Here is an 18777-nt window from a genome sequence, read left to right on the forward strand (position 1 = left end):
AACTAAAACGTACATGGGGACAACTGAATAGTTAAATTACTTTGTGATATTAACTCTTTAAGAATATTTAGTAAATTTTTATATATTTATTTAAAAATAATAGGAATTGGCAACAAGGTCCATGTGGTATTTTTGCCTCGCTTCATCATTCCTAATAATTTCTCGATTTCATCAAATAAAAAGTACGGCGCAAACTAATAAAAGTCCTCAGAAAAGATTGCGAATTCAAGTAATTATTTCAATAAACTATTTTAATACATAGTGATAAAAATTTAATCTCATAAATGTCAATTACTTCAGGTTTACTCAATACTTCGATTGTTGCTTTAATTTTTTGAATGCGGAATTTAGCATGTCTTTTGAATGCGGAATTTGATATGGTATTTGTTCATTTCAGAGGGTTGTTTTTTCGATAACTGTTATTATGGGGATATTTAGAACCCATTCTCTCTCAACTACGCTGGTAATTTTATGTCAGTTATCCATTTCTTGGTTACTTGAACTTTATGTAAAGAAGAAAACTTAAATGAAACATTTACATCGTTCCATTGCGGGAAGAGAAGAGCTTGGATTAAGGTGATTACCCAATCAAAGAACTTCTTTTCCAAAAATAACTATAACATGAATCATGGATATTAGCAAAATCAAGATATTTGTTTTGCACTCTAGCGTGACGAGCTCACTAAAGTCAAATTCATTTCATTAGATATTCTCCAACAAAGCGAGAGAACGCTAGACTAGCTGAAGGGGAAAAAAAAGGAGAAAATGACAAACTAAAGACAAAAAAAATTTTTAAGATGAAACGCTGAATAGGGATGTGATTTTTTAACACCTAGACTGATTGTAAGAGCCAAGATTCCTTTGACAGAATTCTGAGCAATTACTTAGTAATTTTAACCCTTTTTTTTTTCATTTATTATTTGTTTAGTTATAATACTTCTGTGAGACAAATTTTATAAGGTTTAAAAGAGTTTATTTTTTGAAAATAACTATTTTTTGGATATTTTGGAATTTTTTTTAACATATTTTCTGAAGTCACAAAAAATGTTTAAATCATAATCAACTTTTATTAAAACTTAAAGATAAATAGAGTTTGTTTTTGCATAAAAAATTTTTTTGCATATCAAAATAGTTCTAAAAAACTAATAATCCAAATATGCAAAATGCAAGTAAATATTTCATAACTTTTTAAACAAGTACCAAAATCTTATAAAACTTAGGGAGGGAGTTGCTAAAATTGGAACATACCTTATTTGGAGCACTTAAGTTTATAACGGAAATACAGAGTCACATAATTCATTCCTATAGGTAAGCCTCTTGTTTTCTTTACTTTGTTCGTAATAAAAATCATGCATTTGATTGGTTTAAAGTTTTTTATGTAGTTCCAAGTTGCCTTGAATGGAACTTGGAAATTGTAAATGTATTTTAAGCAATCTTTTGGTGGAAGAGTACTTCCAGGTTGAATATTTAACATTCAACCTGGAAGTACTCTTCTTTTTTAAATAACTTCATCTGTTAAAACATCTTAAACTAAATATTGATAGTTAAGAGAATTTTTTAGTAATGCTTTTTACATTTACATGCTAAAGCATGTGATTTGTTTAAAAATTGTTGGTTTCGGCAGTCAGCATTACGACATTACAAAGCTAATTAGTGGTGCCCGGACAAAATGTTAGCAGACCGAACTTACGGACAAATAGGGACGAAAAAAATATTTTTATGACAAAATGGTACAGATAAAAAAAAAAAAAATTAAAAAATTCTTTATTTTTAATTGGGTGTTATTAGTTAAATCGGATGAACCGGTTGTAATTTAGTTTGTTCAGTTATTTTAAAAAACCTATTTTAACAAAATATTTATTGTTGTTTGGTTTGTTAATGAGGTAATTTTTTCAGATACTTTTTTTGTTAATTTAATAACTAAAAGTATACTTAAATTAACTGCTAAAATGTTTTCTATGTATTAGTTCTAAAAATAAAATTCATTGAGTTAAGTTTACTGAGTAAAATTTATTAAATATAATTTATTTAATAAAACTTATTAAAAACTATTTATTAAAATTTAAATTTATTCACTGAAATTTATTTATTCAAATTTATTTACTAAAACTTTAAAATAATTTTAAAAAATATCATCGACTTTTTGACACAAATCAAGACAATAAGTTTATAAGTCTTAATATTAATTTTAAAGTTACAAAAATATATTTGTTCAATCACGTGGCGTTTTAAAAAAAAATGTTTTTAAAATAAATACTGAACATTTAAAAACAATTTAGTTAAATATAAAAGCTACAAAATATTACTACAATAAAAAAAAACCGTTAAAAAGTTTAATGGTTGATAATTATGAAACATTTTTTGAACTGTAAAGAATATCACACTTAAAAACGGCCTTGAATTTTACAATTTAGTAAACAGTTGTTCGTAAAACAATTTTTTGTACATAGGCTCATAGCGACTGTTTCCACTACTTTCACTGTAATTCTCGATTTAACCCAAAAGTATATTAGTATAAAAATGTCGGCAGCCTGCGAAATATCAAGTCTTTTATAAATATTTTATCTTTTAAATTTCGTTTCAGTGGTTAAAATTCTGCGTTCATAATGATTTTATTTATTTTTTTTGTAATCATGTGACCGAAAATATAGGCTTCGTATTTGAAAGCAATTCTTAACACGTATTTAGCTACTATTTACTCATTTCATCAGTTAATCAGTTGCGCACTCTCTTATTTACCGATTCACAACCAAAAGCTTTTTTTTTAATTCCTTAAATAAGAAAACTTGAATATCCACGAAATAACTACTCTGCTTTTATTTAGGACTCGTTCAAATAAACAACTGTGTCTCTATTATTATTTATTTCGGCTGCAGGTTTTGCTTTTTCATTAAAGATAACTGCTACAGAAGGGGTGCTTTCTCTTAAAGCCGCATTATTCCTTGTGGCCCATTTCTTCAAAATTCGTTTTCGAATGCTCGATATTGAAAAGCAATATATTAACGGGTTTATCATTGATTTTGCACAAGCGATTGTAAAACTCCAAACCTTGAAAACTTCTAGAACGTCACTTTCGTATTGGGGATAAATAAGCGGTATCATAGAGATAATTACGAATGGAAAGTAGCATAAAATTAATGAAAAAATGATAATAAATGCTTGTAAGTTTCCCTTCTTTTCTCGTTTTGATTTTAATTCGCTCCTTATCGAATCAACTGAGCTAATACTTTGTGATCGGCTTCGTTGTATAATGGTTATGGTAAGGTACTTGATTTTTCCATAAGCTAAGGCGCTTCCGACCAAACAAATAATCATTAAAACAGTTTCAAAATATATTAATGATTGTAGATTACCTATAGTAACAAAGCAGCAGTTAGTCCCAATAACAACGATAAAAACTACCGCGGAAATGCTAAAATAGCGCTTCTTCTTTGGTAATATTGCTCGATGGTAATAATAAGGATAAAATATTGCAACACATCTATCAACTGTTATGATACAAACCATTATAAATGACATTAATCCGAGAGTGTGGTTAACAACTATTCTTAACGCAAACAAAAAACAAGTCATGTACTCGTGTAAAATAAAGCATAAATATGCCATGCGTACAGGTATGCTGCAAACTCCAATCAACGTATCAAAAGCTGCCGTTTGTAGTATTAAGTAATTTGATGGAGTATGAAGACTCGGGTGTTTGGTAATAGTGTACAAAACCAGTGTGTTAAAAATTACAATCGCCATAGCAATCACGCCATCAGCTACCATTGATATAATTAAATTAACTTGATAACTTTTTTTTAAAGAAAATTCTGAAGTCGCAAAATCACAACAAATTTGAAAACTTTTATCAGTCATTTTTTATAAAATGTTTGCCACAGCATAGATTTCTTTCCTGACAAAATTGTCTGTAATTTTTTTTATCCTTTTATAACAATGTATTTGTGGGATTTTATAAGTTGTATTTTCCGTTTGCAATTTACTAAAACCTATTAAACCCATTAACATCTTTCTCGCAGATTTCAAATTGCTTTTCCATTATGAAAACGAATGACAGTCATTGGAAAACGTTAAAAAAATTTCCATTGTTTGAACTTATTTGAATTATCATTACCGGTTTTGATTTTAAAGCGTTACCATTAAATATATAAGGACGATATATTTAGACGGAGGAATAAATTATGCAAATTCAGTAAAATACGGTATATTTCAGTTGAAAAATGATGTTATCCCAAAGCTATTGTAAACGAAGATCGATAAATTTTATGCGACTGAAATTATCTACTTAAATATAATAGTTTAAATGACATATACTTTAAAGTAATTTTGTATAGTGCATCAAGGGTTTAGGAAATGAAAAGAAGAAATTTCTAGAAGCATTGCTACTCAAATATTTAAATGTAAATCTAACTTGAAAAAAAAACTTTGAGTCAACTCCAAGCAACTTATTTTTTATGTGATTATATTTATATGTAATTGAATTATGTATTCTGTGCCCTTAAAAAAAGACGAATTTCCTTTAAAAAATCAGTAATCGCATTTTCATACAAAAACTCCACAATCATATTTTTCTTATTTTATACCGTCTAATTTTTTCTTTACTCTGAATCTATTTCTTATTCAGCCGTTTTCTTATACACTGAAATTTTAAAGTATGAAATTTATCAGTAATTTTAATTCCTTTTTTTTTTCTAGGATAAAAATTGGCACCGTGGTTGTCAGATTTCAAATTTAACACAATAGCTTAAAAGACGTGTCTGGATGTATATACTAAAAACAACTTTTTAGTTTAAATTTTTTACATATTTATTCATAGTCAAATAATTCAGTTTGTATTCAACTATCGGCATCTATGTAATCAAATACTAGTATTCTCAGGCAAGCAGCTTCTTCGTGGACACTTAAAATTTAACACTTGGTCTCCTAAATGAGCCTTTAATTGTCACAAGAATGTCACAGGAATCTTAAATTTTTATTGATAAATTCCCTAAATGGGTAGTAAATACATTTTCTCCTATAGGAGAGGCTTTTAGTAACTACAGAATAGTTTTTTTTTTCCTTGGGGCTCAAGATTTTGACAAGTTCTCTGTTGATAATTGTTGGAGTTTTAACGCTAGTTAAAAGGGGTGAACTCAACGAGAAATTAAAAAAAAAAACATTTTTTTTTTGTGGAAATCTATTTTATTTTGCTTCTTTTGAGACCCAGGTTGGTATACTTATGAAAAGAAAAAATTTTTTTCAAGGGCTAATTTTTTAAACTTTGTTTTATTTTATCATTTGGAATTTATTTAAAGGGTGCGCAAAAAATATTTTTTAAAAAGGTACAAGATGAACCAACCTAATATATATATATATATATATATATATATATATATATATATATATATATATATATATATATATATATATATATATATATATATATATATATATATATATATATATATATATATATATATATATATATATATGTATTGACTCAAAAACCATGGCCTCGCGGTTTTTTTTCTGACGCTAAAATATAAAAACATCAAAGACTGGAGTTGTATTGTTAAATTGTTTTTTATTAACTTTAATTAAGTATGAAAAAAAAGTTACTGAAATATAAATAAAATGTATAAAATACTACTTTGTAAGAAATGTTAGAAAATCCTTTTAAATTTTTTACTAAATCAAATTTGAAATCTTTAACAGGCATAAAAAAAAACAATATTTATAATTTTGGTAATCCTGCAACAACATCATTTTCTATACCACATTCATTAGAACCTCTTAATATCTTGAAAAAACCTAAAGAAACAAAAAACAAAACAAATAAAGTAACAACAATAACAACTTAACGACTTTTTTATTAAATAATATAACATAAATAGAATACAAGAAACGAAGTAGTGCAATAGAAATAGAATACAAGAAAGGAAATAATACAATAGAAATAGAATACAAGAAACGAAACAGAAGAGAAATTAAATACATTAAGTAGAAATAGGCTACAAAGATAAAATCACAATGAAGAAATAGAGAATACAGAAAGAATAAAACCATAATGAATGAGACACACAATAAATATACAAGACAGGGATATTTTTATCAGAAAAAAAACTTTAACTTTATTCTACAAAAGTACCATTACTATCACTTACCTCCATCTCCCCAATTTGGATTCCATGAGTTTGCAACAAGCCTAAAGTTAAAAAACAAAAAAGTTTAAATTGCTGGATAAAAAAAAATTTATAATAACTTATAATTATTGAAATTTATGAATAATTTATAACTACTCATTCACAAAATTTTAATGAATAAACTTTGTTATATAAAATTAGTTATGTTACCAGTATGGTGAGCCATTTTCTTCGCCCCATCCTAAAATTTTGATTGCATGGCCTCCAAGTTCTTCACCACTTACATGCTGATAAACTCCTTTAAAAGTTGAAAAAATTATTACATTTTAAATGTGATTTTTAAAGGTTACACAATGAAATGTTTCAGATAAAGTTTTGCAGCAATTTGCATTCAATAAAAGTATTGCACAAAAAAATCACCAGATTTGTAATTTGGAAAGTCTGCATAAACAGTGAAAGCTGCTTCAACAGGACCATTAGTAATGATTTCCCTCATAATTTCATTCTGATCCGAATTGACAGAATAGCTAGACACCCCATAATGTTTGTCTGCTTTATAAGTGATGTTATAACCTATTAGATAAAATATCAAATAGAAAGAATTTATGTAGTTTGTTAGAAATCCATCTTGGGAGCTTGACAATAATAATTGATTTAAATAAAAAGCTATAAAAAGTTTCAAAAGTGCTACAATATATAAAAAAAATTAGCAAACATAATAGCTTTAAAACAATATAAAAAATAATTCACCTTCCTCACAAGATCTTTTACATTGGGGAGTAGGTAATGATCCATTGCATGGATTTTTTGAATGAGGCACATGATGATCACAGGCAGGTATAGTGTATGGTCGACATCCTTTATGAGAATTATATGGACCGCCTGTAACAATACCATCACCTTTAAAGTAATCCCATGCAGATGGTGGGAAACCGCCATTACAACCAAAACCACATGACTCACAGCATGTGAGTAGATCTTCTGTTGATATGTGGACTTGTTTCTCGCCTTTAGAAGCAATACAGATTCTATCTGTCATTGCTTCTGCTGCACCAAATGCCTGTATTATGAAATATCATTTAACATAAAATATAGTCCTTGTATGCATTTGTAAAGCAAATATAGTAGCACTTTATCTAATGGTTTTTTTTTTCTGGTTTTACAAGAAAAAAAGAATGAAAAATATTTGTGAAAATTAACAACAAAAAAAAAAAAGTAAAATAGTTTTATACCCAACAACTTCCACACTCTCCTTGATCTCTAACTTCTAAAAGACTTGGACAGATAGATCCCCATTTCTGACGTGCATCAAACTCAGTGGGAAGATCACTTACACCATTTGAGTGATCAATCACTAAATAGAGAAAGTAAGTGTTTTCTCACTTCCACTTATTTGGTATCTCAATCATCTATAAAGTCAACCAATCTATTAAATCAATCATTCATCTCAATCATCTATTACACTTTAATACATAAATCAAAAAAAGTGTATAAATCAAGTGTATAAATCAAAAGCTATACGCTAAAAAAATCAAATTCTTACTTGGGAGTCGAGGACTTTTTGGATTTTTCAAAAAACCGCACAAACCCTTAATATAATCCAAAGTGATGTGAGAACCATAGTTTCTACCAGCTTTCCATGTTGTTTGCACCCTGTTTACAACATCAATATGAAACTGAAACTGATCAAACTCTGATGGCTTCGAGTACACCATAGCCAACAAAATACCAAAGAAAACAAACTTCATTTTGTTTACAGACTGTAAATAAAAACTGTAAAGATTAAACTTACACTTGCTAATATACTTTAAAAATTATTATTATTAGCACAGAGCTGTGTAAAAATAAAAATTAGTACAATCATACTAATTAATTAAAAACAAATACAATGACTGTTTACAACTGTAATTACTCCTTAAAGTAATTATAGTTATAAACAGTCTAAAAAATGATACCATCTGATAAACTTGATTATTTTCTTAACAACTTATTATTTATTGCAAAGTACATATAAGCAATAGAAGTTAAAAGCAGAATAAAATTTAAAATAATTTTTGTCATACATAACAACATATATTAAAATGAAAAATAATCGAATAAATCATACATTAAAAATAAATCTGCTTATTTTAGAATAAAAAAAACTTTCTGCATATAAAAAATATAAAAGTGTGTATAAAAAGTATCAAAATAAATTTAAACAAATTGTCAATATATGTCTTTAAATACTAATGTGACTCAAAAAAACAGAAACTACAACAAGGCCATTCCAGCAACAATACTGTCTTCAATGCCACACTCATTACTTCCTCTAAGAATCTTGAAGTAGCCTGGAAACAAAAGAGGATATCAAGCTTTACATGCAAACATAGTCAAATTGTGTTGAAAAATAATTAAGTGTATTTTTTGCCTTTAATGGATTTAATAATATCAATATATTGGAAATATTTTAAAGATTTTTGTATTAACTTTTAAAACAACTGGTAAGAAACCTTTGAGCATTTTAAATAGAAACTTTACTTAAAATTAAAAAAATGTAAACAAACTTAACAAAAAAAAAAAAAATATTTTGCATGTAGTAATAGTTAATATAAAAAAAGAAAACTATAGCTCTTAATATTCAATATTATAATTAAATTTACCATTATCTCCCCAATCAGGATTCCATGAATTGGCAACAAGCCTGTAATGAAAAAATGAATTCTGATCAAGTGGAACTATGAAACTTAATAGAGATAAATTATAAAAAAGAAAAAAGTGTTTCTACTTATAAATTTAAAGAGTGCACAACTCAACACATTTAACCTTACTTTTATTAATTTTAAAAAAACCAATAGTTAAATACATTATAGTTTAAATGTATGTAACAATTTTAGCAGCAATAAAATTTAGCTTACCAGTAAGGGACATCATTTTCAACACCCCAACCAAGAATTTTAATTGCATGGCCACCTAACTCATCACCTGTTGTGTACTTGTAAACACCTGGAACAGTAAAAAAAAAAAAATTCAGCAATTTATAACAAATACTTAAATGATTAAAAATGATTGCAATATAATGGTCATGTTTTTACTCAAAGAAATAAATTGACCTGATTTGTAAGTTGGAAAGTCAGAATAAACAGTGAAAGCACCCTCTACTGGTCCATTCAAGTAAATTTCTTTCATAATTTGTTCTTGATCACTGGCAACACTGTAGTGTGAAGATAATTTGTGCTTATCCTCATTGTAAGATACATTGTAACCTAAATGAAGGAAGGCTTTTTTCAAATGCACAGAATATTATTAGGGACAGCTTAATAGCTGACATAAACCCTAATATAAGATTAGTGCTAAAAAGAATGATTTAGCATTAATCTTATATTTTCTTCAAAAAGCTGTTTATTTTGCATTAAAAGCATCAAAATAGTTACTCAAACATGATTGACTAAAACATTGTAAGGAGAAAAATATGCAGAAAATTCATTTTAAGGATCAGGTGCTAACAATTTATAGGTGCTGGAAATTCCAAAACATTTGAGATTTCAAATTTTTGGTTGGTGGTGTATATACTATTGTAAGAATTCCATTATATTTCACAATAAACAAGCTGATTGTGTTGCATTAAGAGCATCAAAAAGACTTATTCAAACATGATTCACTAAAAGACTGTTATTTTTCTATGTTCATGCAAAATGCCAGACACTTTGAAACCTGAATAACTTTACAACTGCAAATACAATAAGAAAACTTACATCAATTTCTACAATAAGAGCTAAAAAGTGTATTAAAAACAAAATTGTTTTTAAAAAATGATTAAAAAAAAAAAAAATCTTTATTTTGATTTTGATCTTAAAGTTTAATCTTGAACCTTGTTTAAAATTTCAATGACAGTTTCTGGGAAGTTATAGATTTAAACCAAACACTCAAAAACCTTTCTAAGTTTCTAGGTTTTTAAAACATAATCCATGTACTCAGAAATATTCTATATTTCTTTATTAATGAGAAAAAAAAAGCTTTTAGAAATCTAAAAACAGATTTTATTCAAATTATTAGGATTTTGAGTAAATTCTCTGAACAATTTTGTTTATTATTTCTTAATGTTTTCTGCTTCTAAATAATAAAATTCTTTTCAATTTTAATATTTAGAAGCAGAAAACATTAAGAAACAATAAACATCTTTTAATTTACTGTTTAATATTTCTTTAAAATATTTTACTGCAAAAGATAAAGAAAATTTGAATATTCTACAGATTTAAATTAATTGAAAAATGAGTTACCTTCTCGACAAGATTTTTTACAACTTGGAGTTGGTAATGTTCCTTCACAAGGCTTTTTTGAGCCAGTAGTATGGTGCTCACAAGATGGGATTTCATAAGGACGACAGCCTTCACTTGAGTTATACTGGCCTCCAGTTACTGCTCCAGCATATTTAAAAAAATTCCATGCTGGACCAAGTTGTCCTCCATTGCAACCAAAACCACACCAAAAACCACAACAAGTAAGTAAATCTTCAGCTGAAATGTGGGGATTTTTTGCACCATTTGATTGTATGCATATACGATCAGTAAAAGCTTCTACAGCTCCAAAAGCCTAAACCAAATTTACTTTAAGATTAATTTAAAAATATAAAAACCACTGTGTAATATTATTAGATGAAAACTATAAAAAGCTTTGTTAAATCTTTCTTTTAAAATCATCATATTTAATTTGAGGTAAATAAACTGCAAATTTGAAAATGTGTAGGAAATTTAACAAAAAAAACACTCTAACTACTGGAAGAAAGTATTAAACAAATAGATGTGTTTATATCTTAATCAATGAAAGTAGAAAACAAATCAAAGCCAAAAAAAATTTACCCAACAACTTCCACAGCTACCTTGATCTCGAATTTCTTTTGTACTTGGACAAAGTGATCCCCATTTCTCTCTTGTGTCATAACTGTCAGGAAGCTCAATATTTTCTGATATATGTTTCACTTTAAAAATATTTTTAAGAATTAAAACAAGACAAACTCAGATTTGTGTACAAACAACTTAAATATAAAATACCTTCAAGCTTTTCTTTTCCTTTAATTACACCACACAAACCCTTTATATAATCTTTATTCACTTTAGGTCCAAAATTTACTCCAGCAGTCCATGTTGTCTTCTTAGAATTAACTATGTTAATTTCTTCATGGAATTGACTTTCATGCTGATGAGGAAACGCACCAACTACAGCAATTATCAATAGTAATGGTAAGAAACTCATCGTTAATTGATTTGGACTAAAGATTATATTTCAAATTGTTTCTTGATATTGGAAATATAAAAATGATAATTAGAAATATAACACTTCAATAAATGATAACTTAATGTCAAAATAACGGGGAGAAATTAAATATCTAGATTTTCATGTTATCATCAAAAAGATGGTCTATAATTTATTATACAAATTTTCTAAACGCAAATGAAATCTTTTTCTTAGTTAAATATAAATAGGACAATTTATAAGTAGAACCTGCATGCAATTTCTAGTCTAAATAGCCTTAAGCTAATAGTTGAATATATATATTAAGAAAGCAGATGAATGTAAATGATATCCACGACCACCAGCACGTCTTAAGAGAGCAAGAAGTAGAGGCTTACTGCGATTTATTTTCTTTCTTTATACAAGTTTGTTTTGGTCAGATATGTTTCACGTGATGAAAATAATTTGCCTAATGGGACTTCGTTTATTTTACCGAACATTAAAATCTTAAACTCTTTGTTTGTGTAATAGCTTTATCTAATCAAGACTTCTGAAAAACTTAAAACTAAAGAATAATTTCGCTCTTTAAGGAAATTTAACTTAGAAATGGGTTACCTTCTCGACAATTTTTTTTTACAACTTAGAGTTAGTAATGTTCCTTCACAGACATTTTTGAGCCTGTAGTATGGTGCTTACAAGATGGGATTTCAAACGTGTGTAAAATATGATCATCAGTAAAACGTGTGACAATTCATCCTTAAGAATCACTAAATAAAATATGTGCAGTGTAGAATACCATGGCGGAGTATTAAAATGTAAATTTAAATAATATTAAAATTGTATACATTCATATTTCTGCTGATATACCTGTATTATATAAAATTTAAAATTTAAATCTGATTTTGATGATTTTGAGAATTTGGACACATTCCGCGCATCTTCAAATCCACTGATTCATCAACTTTGGCCATAGTTTTTGCTCTTTCACAAACTAAATTTTCACTTTTTTCATTAATTGCTTATATACCGCCTTTAATTTTAACCTCATGCGCTAAATAAAATTTTTTATGCTAAAATTTGAATATAAAACCTTTCATTAAAATTATTCCCACGTGAATGCTCATTTTTAATTTCTGTAAAAATTGTTTATTTAAATGATTTTTATCAATGAAGTTTAAGACTAATAATACTATGTGAAAAAGAGATTTGAAATTTGGTAGGAACTGCTAAAGTAAGGAAATATAAGTCGAATATGTATTCAAAAGCGTAAACAAATACTAAGTTTCTTGGAAAATTTCTCAAATGAAATTTTACAACCATGTTGCATTCGAAATCACAAAACACCAGCAGTATTCTACCAACTAAATTAGGATAGTTTTCTGTTTTTCTATTTCCAATAAAGTTTTGAACAAATGCTACAAATGTCAACAAGCTACTTTTTCCATTTTTTTTCTACTGCTGTGACATATTCTGTACCTTCTGTGTAAGATAGCGAACTTGATCTTTTCAAATGACAAAGCTGGTTTTGCTGAAACTATGTTTGTTGAAAGAAATCACTTTTAAATTTCTGTGCCTAAAAAAGTGTTACATAAAGTTTAAGCAGAAGTGGTAGAAAAATGATTTACTTTTTACTGACAATATTTGACCCTCTTCAAGTGTCTTTAAAATCGGTAATTATTTTGAATCTAGTGTTAATCTCTGCATTAGATAATAAAGAGTGGTCAGTCCGAAACTTACTCGATACAAAAAGAATGAGTCGTGCATAGCTCAACTGTCTCACGTGGAGAGACAGGAAGGAAATTCTTCTCTGCTTACCAAGGAGGAAGTTTATCATTTTAAAATACAAACAATTGATTCAGTTGTGCCTATAATATTTCGATAACTCAAATATTGTTTTGATATCAATATGGGTTTCTAACAAATCCACAAAATAAACAACAAGAACCGGACCAAAAATATTGCTTTTATGCAAAAGAACTTTTAGCTCAACTGAGAATGAAAACCTGAAATATGATGGCAGTAAACAAATAGTTTGTCTTCTGAAAAAAGTTAACAAATTGTTCATCGTTTTGAATTATAAAATATTTTTCTGGACTGTTAAGAAGATGGTTTTTGTTTAACCAAGAGACTGAAAAAAACTACACACAAAATAATTCAATCTCATCAAAAAAAAAAAAAAAGCGCGTTTAAAGAACTTTTAAATTTAGGTACTGTCATTCCAATATCAATTCAGCCAAAAACATTTACGAGGGATGTTGAGCAACTTAATGGAAATTTTAAAAGTAAGTGAAATATTCTTCCAATAAGGTGTAAACATCAGTAAACATTTAGCGTTGTTACTAACGCTAAATGGGTTTTTAAATGGTCTTCATCACCGAATCAAATGTTTGCATTGTCTAGTGACGTATGTCAATTCATATATTAGACTTAGTATTAAAACTTGCTATGGACGAAGATTTTTTTGAAAAGAAAATCCAACCAAATACTTCATGTGCTTTTGTTGAACAATTAAGACAATATTATTCATTCAAATTTAAAAAGCTCAACAGTAAGAGTGGCGCAGCCAGACGTTGGCGAAGGAGATAAATAATCAATCTCAGATGTTTCAGCCTTCGTTTAGTTGCGCAACTTTAACGTGATGACAACTAAATATGGTAAACATAGAAACAGTGGCGTGACGACGAAGTTTTTATTTATACTGGGTGACCTATTTTGATGTTGACAGTAATGAAAAATTTCCATCAATATATTCCAAAAATTTTTAAATTTTAGTCTGAAGGAACTTATCTATTATTTATATTTCAAATATGTGAAACTATTAGTAGTCATGATATTTGGTTTAGTTTCGTTTTAAACGAGAATATTTATAAAAATATTTAAAAAAGAAACAAAAATTCTTCAAAACGGTTTCAAATGAAATTAAAAGACGTTGGGTAAAAAAACACCACAGCCTAATATTATCTGCGCTGAAAGAGCAGCTAAAATTGGGAAACTGCAAATTGGGAGTTTGATATCATAGAATTTTTTTTTTTTTGTTAAGAAAGGTGAACAAAGTTTTTTTTAGCGTAATTTCTTTAAACAAATTTTCTCTAACAAACTACTAGTCTATAATAAAACGAAATAAAGAAAAAAAAAACGAAATAATAAACTAAACGAAATAAAGTCCATAATTAAACGAAATTTCCTTTAAATTGTAAAAAAACATCTGCATGCTTACATATATACAATAAATCGCAATATTTACAAGTTCAATTAATTGATTCGGCAAAATATACAAAATCAAAGTAGATAACTGCGCTTATATAATGTAAGCTACGAGAGTCAAATCTAAATTACATTTATTATTTAACAGTATTTATTAAATGCTTTGAGCTTTCAGTTTTGATTATTTTTATCAAACAGAAAAAAAAAAAAAAAAAGTGAAGACTGTGTATTATGCTAGAATATATTGAATAGACATAAACAAAGTAATATTTTCTGAACTATAACTATAGAAATAATTATATAATTATAGAAAAGAAAAAGAAACATAATAATAAAAAAAAAAAAAAACAGAACAAAAAAAATAAAAGATAAATTTAACAAAGACAAGTAAACAGATTTTTAAAATTAGGCAAACCCGTTATTGGCCTTCTTTTTGCCACTGTCAAAGCAAACATTGATCGAACCATTTTGCGTGAAGTTTTAAATTACAGAACAAATCGAAAGGTTTGCAAAATATTTTCAATAATGGATTCAGTAGATAAGCTTTGGTGGTGGACCAGTTGGAAATCCGATATTTTCGTCAAACTTTGCTTTTATATTTCCAGCCGGCTTGTATAAGCAAACAACATGAGTGCAACCTCGATCGTCAATTGCACGGCCCACTCCTATTTCTTTTGTCTCCTTCCAAATCATCTGAGTAAAGCTACCTAGAAATTATTTATTAGCAAGACGTTAAATGTATTCATAAATATACAAAAGAATTTTTTTATTTAGAAAAAAGTAATTATCTGAAATCAGAAACGGATTTGTTTATCTTTTGTTGATATAAAGTAATGGAGAAATTACTCATGCAAATATAAAATTCATATCGTAATATCAAGTATCATTCAAAAAGTACAATTGTTACAAGTTTTGTTGCTTGTATATGAGGTAGATTAACAAGTACGCAAATGAGGATTGTTAACCTGTAAATGGTAAATCTAAATTTATTAGTAATTTTTAGCAAAATTCTTAAATGAGCAATTTAACAAACTATGTAAAAAGCTATATAACATAAATATGATAAAAAGTAATTTTGTAATTGTTTTAAACAAATGTTAACAACACTATCGCAAACTTTATTGTCTTTATTACAAATACCTGTTTTCATAGAAAAGCTTTTGTTGTTGTAGTTAAATTCGCTTTCTTCGTTGTACCAAATTGACGAAACTTCGTTACCAGTCACACCTTTAGTACAAGCCAACATATTGCGACCGGTGTTTTCAAAATCAGTCAAAATTTCGTTTTTTGCTATTAGCTCTGCTGCTTGCTGGGCTTTTAACGTCAGACCAGTGTTTAATGACAACGGTTTGGCGTCGTGTCGATTTCTGTATAAGTTATGCGACGTTATTAATTCATCACGAAAAATACCATCGGCTGTAAAATTAAAAACTCTTTTTAAAAAAAAACTTTATAAAGATAAAAAAATTAAGATCCTAAAACTTTAAAAAATTTTAAAAGCATTGGAAACTATCTTAAAAGAACAAAATGTATGGAATAAGGGAAGCTTTTCAATTTTCATATTTAATTTATCATTTATGTTTATAATTTTAATTCTAATTAATGATTTAACATCTTACATTGCATTGTTCCTGAAACTTTCCTTAAAACTGGACTCAACGTAGAAGTTCTTGGGGAAGTCGGAGACACACTTCCGGGACTTCCAGGTGTTGGCACCGATAAACTTGATCGTACACTAAGCCGTCTTTCTTCTCCGTCATTTCTACTTATTGACATATGCCTAACAGTTGGAGGAAGAACATTCTGGCTAACTTTTCTTAAGATATTACCGGGTGGAAAGTATCTAGCAACGATAAACTGCGTTCCATTTGATGCTGATACCCTAGCAACTCCTATTTTTACCGTATTTTTCCACACCAGCTGTTAAAAACAAGATAACTAATCGTAGCTGTCAAAGAAACTATTATTACTTTTAAAGCTATCAAACTTATTAAAGAAATTACCCAAAATCTTAAACTTACGAATAATATGTAAACGATACCTGCGTAAAGCAGCCGGTTTTCTGCGATAAACCTTCGTTACTGAAGTCGCAGCTGTTAATTTCTTTATACCATAAGTCTACTACCGCAATTCCCGTCACGTCAGCGTCTACACAGAATAAACCAATTGTCAATAGGCAAATTTTAAAAATTATTCATTGAATTAATAATTAACTCGCAGCATCGTCATAAATAAAAATCTGATTTGTTTATATATATATAAATCCGATTTATTTATATATATATTTTTGCTAAGAAATAAAAAAAAACTGGTAATAGTAAATAATAAACAAAACAGCTAAATAATATAAATGTATTTAGAAAACCAACAAAATGATTTTGTTACCAAAGACCAGGTTTATTAGTTAACAACTTAATTTTCAAAAGAACTTCAGTTTTCAAATAGTTAATGTTAAGAGTCTGTTGTGTTCTCATTTATTAGTTTGCTTTTCAATCGTTTAATTTCCAACTTGGAGTTAACTTTTAATAAATATAAATATTTATGTTTTTATAAGCATAAATATTTCAAGTTGATTTTCTTTAATGAATATTTTAACTGTTAGTATTATAAAGTATATTTTTAAACCATAGATTTTTCATTCAAAATTATTTCCCGACAATTTAAGCGCATGTTGAGGTACTAAAATAGAACATTAAGTAAATGTGGATACGTATAATGAAAAGGTCTTATGAAAACTAATCTTATTATGTTATAAAGTAGCTAGATGCAATAATGTAATTTAAGGAATATCCTTCTAACCTTTCATTACCGCAATGTTGTAAAGTAGCTAGATGCAATAATCTAATTTAAGGAATATCCTTCTAACCTTTCATTACCGCAATGTTTTCTCCTTCACGACTTTGTTCTTCGTAATCAAACAATACGTGTTTCACGCACTTTTTAGCCCATTTTTGGGCATTTGCTTCCAGCATGTAGGACCATTTTAGCTCGGGAACCCCATGAGCTCTTCTATATTTGTTATGCTGCTCCAATACTTCTTTTTTGAACGTGTCGTTGTTTTTCATTTCTAATTGTCACTCTTTAACAACAAAAGACTTTAAAAACAAAAGAAATTGTGCACCTTTTTGTAAATTTCTTTATCGAATGAGTTACCTATAAGTAATAAAAAGATCTGAAGAACTTTGTATTTAGCGGAGCAAAGTAAAAGCAAAAAACATGACACAATCACGGCGAAATCAAAGAAGCACAATTAAAGTATACCTCTTTAGCTTTTCTCTCTCTTGCAACTGTCAGTTTGAAATAGTGTGGTTGAGTTTTTTGTTCCTCTTTTAATTATTGAGTGAACGTACGTTTAACGTTGATACATTATTAAACAGAATATATATGACGTTTATGATTATTTATTTTTGTAATAAATAAATAAATTATAAAAAAATTATAAAAGTTACGAAATCCGTTTAACAAACCAATTAGAAACGGCGAAACTTTATCATTTTAGAATTCTACAGACGTTTTGTCTCAATATTCGTAATAATAGTATAGTAATGATCAATTAACTCAAGACTAGATGCACATGATTCAGGTCCTCACCTGATTAAAGAGGTATTTGATGAATTCTTTCGACATTCATAACACAATTCATTAAGAAATGCAAAGAAGTTGGAAAGAAAACTATTCATTTATTTTTTTTGCAGGAGTATTTGTAAAAGATTCAAAAGATTTCTTGTTTTTTTGGAAAAAATTTTTCTACATTTTTTTTTTTTGTAGTAACCTGTAATTTTGTCCAAACAAAACTCCGTATAAAATACTTCAAAATACAACTCCTTTACTTTAAGAAATTATTTGGTAACGTTACAAGTAAAATGGATATTTTATTCAAAAGATTTTCTTTATGTTCAGTTTTAGTGCTTTATTGTATTTGGTGAATAGTAAGAAATTAAAATTTCTTAATGCATTTTTAAAAGCAGTTTTCAAATATATTTATATAGAAATATCTTTAATAAATAATTTCGTATCTATGGCAAACATGGCGTGCTAAAACCGCATCATGTTTTAATAAACTCATTGCGCGACTACTGAATACTTCATACAACAACAACAAAAAAGAAGCTGTAGGCTTCACTTTTTAATTAATCATTAAGATTACAAGTAAAGAAAATGAGAGAGAAATAAACGTTAAGGAATGTAGAAATCACGGCTGGCAACCATATATAGCAACCATACTCACTTAAATCGTGCG

General features: G+C 27.7%; 4 protein-coding genes across 6 annotated transcripts; all 4 read right to left on the reverse strand.

Annotated features, from left to right (window-relative positions):
• Nucleotides 1-2401: 2401 nt before the first annotated feature.
• On the reverse strand, nucleotides 2402-3887 carry LOC145189294 (G protein-coupled receptor 54-like). Its single transcript, XM_080065893.2, has one exon. The coding sequence runs from the start codon at nucleotides 3856-3858 to the stop codon at nucleotides 2821-2823; it is 1038 nt and encodes a 345-aa protein (XP_079922019.2). The 5' UTR covers nucleotides 3859-3887; the 3' UTR covers nucleotides 2402-2820.
• Nucleotides 3888-5543: 1656 nt separating this feature from the next.
• On the reverse strand, nucleotides 5544-7916 carry LOC145189291 (cathepsin B-like). The gene is made up of 7 exons (XM_090087250.1): nucleotides 7666-7916; nucleotides 7355-7476; nucleotides 6873-7182; nucleotides 6543-6695; nucleotides 6333-6420; nucleotides 6144-6184; nucleotides 5544-5790 (listed from the first exon to the last, which is right to left on the reverse strand). Exons 1-7 carry the CDS (start codon nucleotides 7868-7870, stop codon nucleotides 5714-5716), a joined length of 996 nt encoding a protein of 331 aa, XP_089943376.1. The 5' UTR covers nucleotides 7871-7916; the 3' UTR covers nucleotides 5544-5713.
• Nucleotides 7917-8081: 165 nt separating this feature from the next.
• On the reverse strand, nucleotides 8082-11729 carry LOC145189293 (cathepsin B-like). The gene is made up of 7 exons (XM_090087251.1): nucleotides 11153-11729; nucleotides 10961-11079; nucleotides 10382-10694; nucleotides 9215-9367; nucleotides 9020-9107; nucleotides 8765-8805; nucleotides 8082-8452 (listed from the first exon to the last, which is right to left on the reverse strand). The coding sequence occupies exons 1-7, from the start codon at nucleotides 11352-11354 to the stop codon at nucleotides 8376-8378; spliced, it is 993 nt and encodes a 330-aa protein (XP_089943377.1). The 5' UTR covers nucleotides 11355-11729; the 3' UTR covers nucleotides 8082-8375.
• A 2658-nt stretch (nucleotides 11730-14387) lies between these two features.
• LOC145189442 (uncharacterized) lies at nucleotides 14388-17912 on the reverse strand. Of its 3 annotated transcripts, none has more exons than XM_090087247.1 (6): nucleotides 17799-17912; nucleotides 17404-17690; nucleotides 16579-16685; nucleotides 16157-16457; nucleotides 15678-15953; nucleotides 14388-15244 (listed from the first exon to the last, which is right to left on the reverse strand). In XM_090087247.1, the coding sequence occupies exons 2-6, from the start codon at nucleotides 17600-17602 to the stop codon at nucleotides 15069-15071; spliced, it is 1059 nt and encodes a 352-aa protein (XP_089943373.1). In that variant the 5' UTR covers nucleotides 17603-17690; nucleotides 17799-17912; the 3' UTR covers nucleotides 14388-15068. The 3 variants fall into 3 exon arrangements, with proteins under 3 accessions (XP_089943373.1, XP_089943374.1, XP_089943375.1); XM_090087248.1 differs by having other exon boundaries at nucleotides 17404-17616; nucleotides 17799-17898; XM_090087249.1 differs by lacking the exons at nucleotides 17404-17690; nucleotides 17799-17912 and adding an exon at nucleotides 17337-17358.
• Nucleotides 17913-18777: the final 865 nt, after the last annotated feature.

This window comes from Hydra viridissima, unplaced genomic scaffold (assembly GCF_058129835.1).
Source record: "Hydra viridissima isolate aposymbiotic clone 2 unplaced genomic scaffold, HvirCarnegie_v1 scaffold_5, whole genome shotgun sequence".
NCBI classification, from domain to species: domain Eukaryota; kingdom Metazoa; phylum Cnidaria; class Hydrozoa; order Anthoathecata; family Hydridae; genus Hydra; species Hydra viridissima.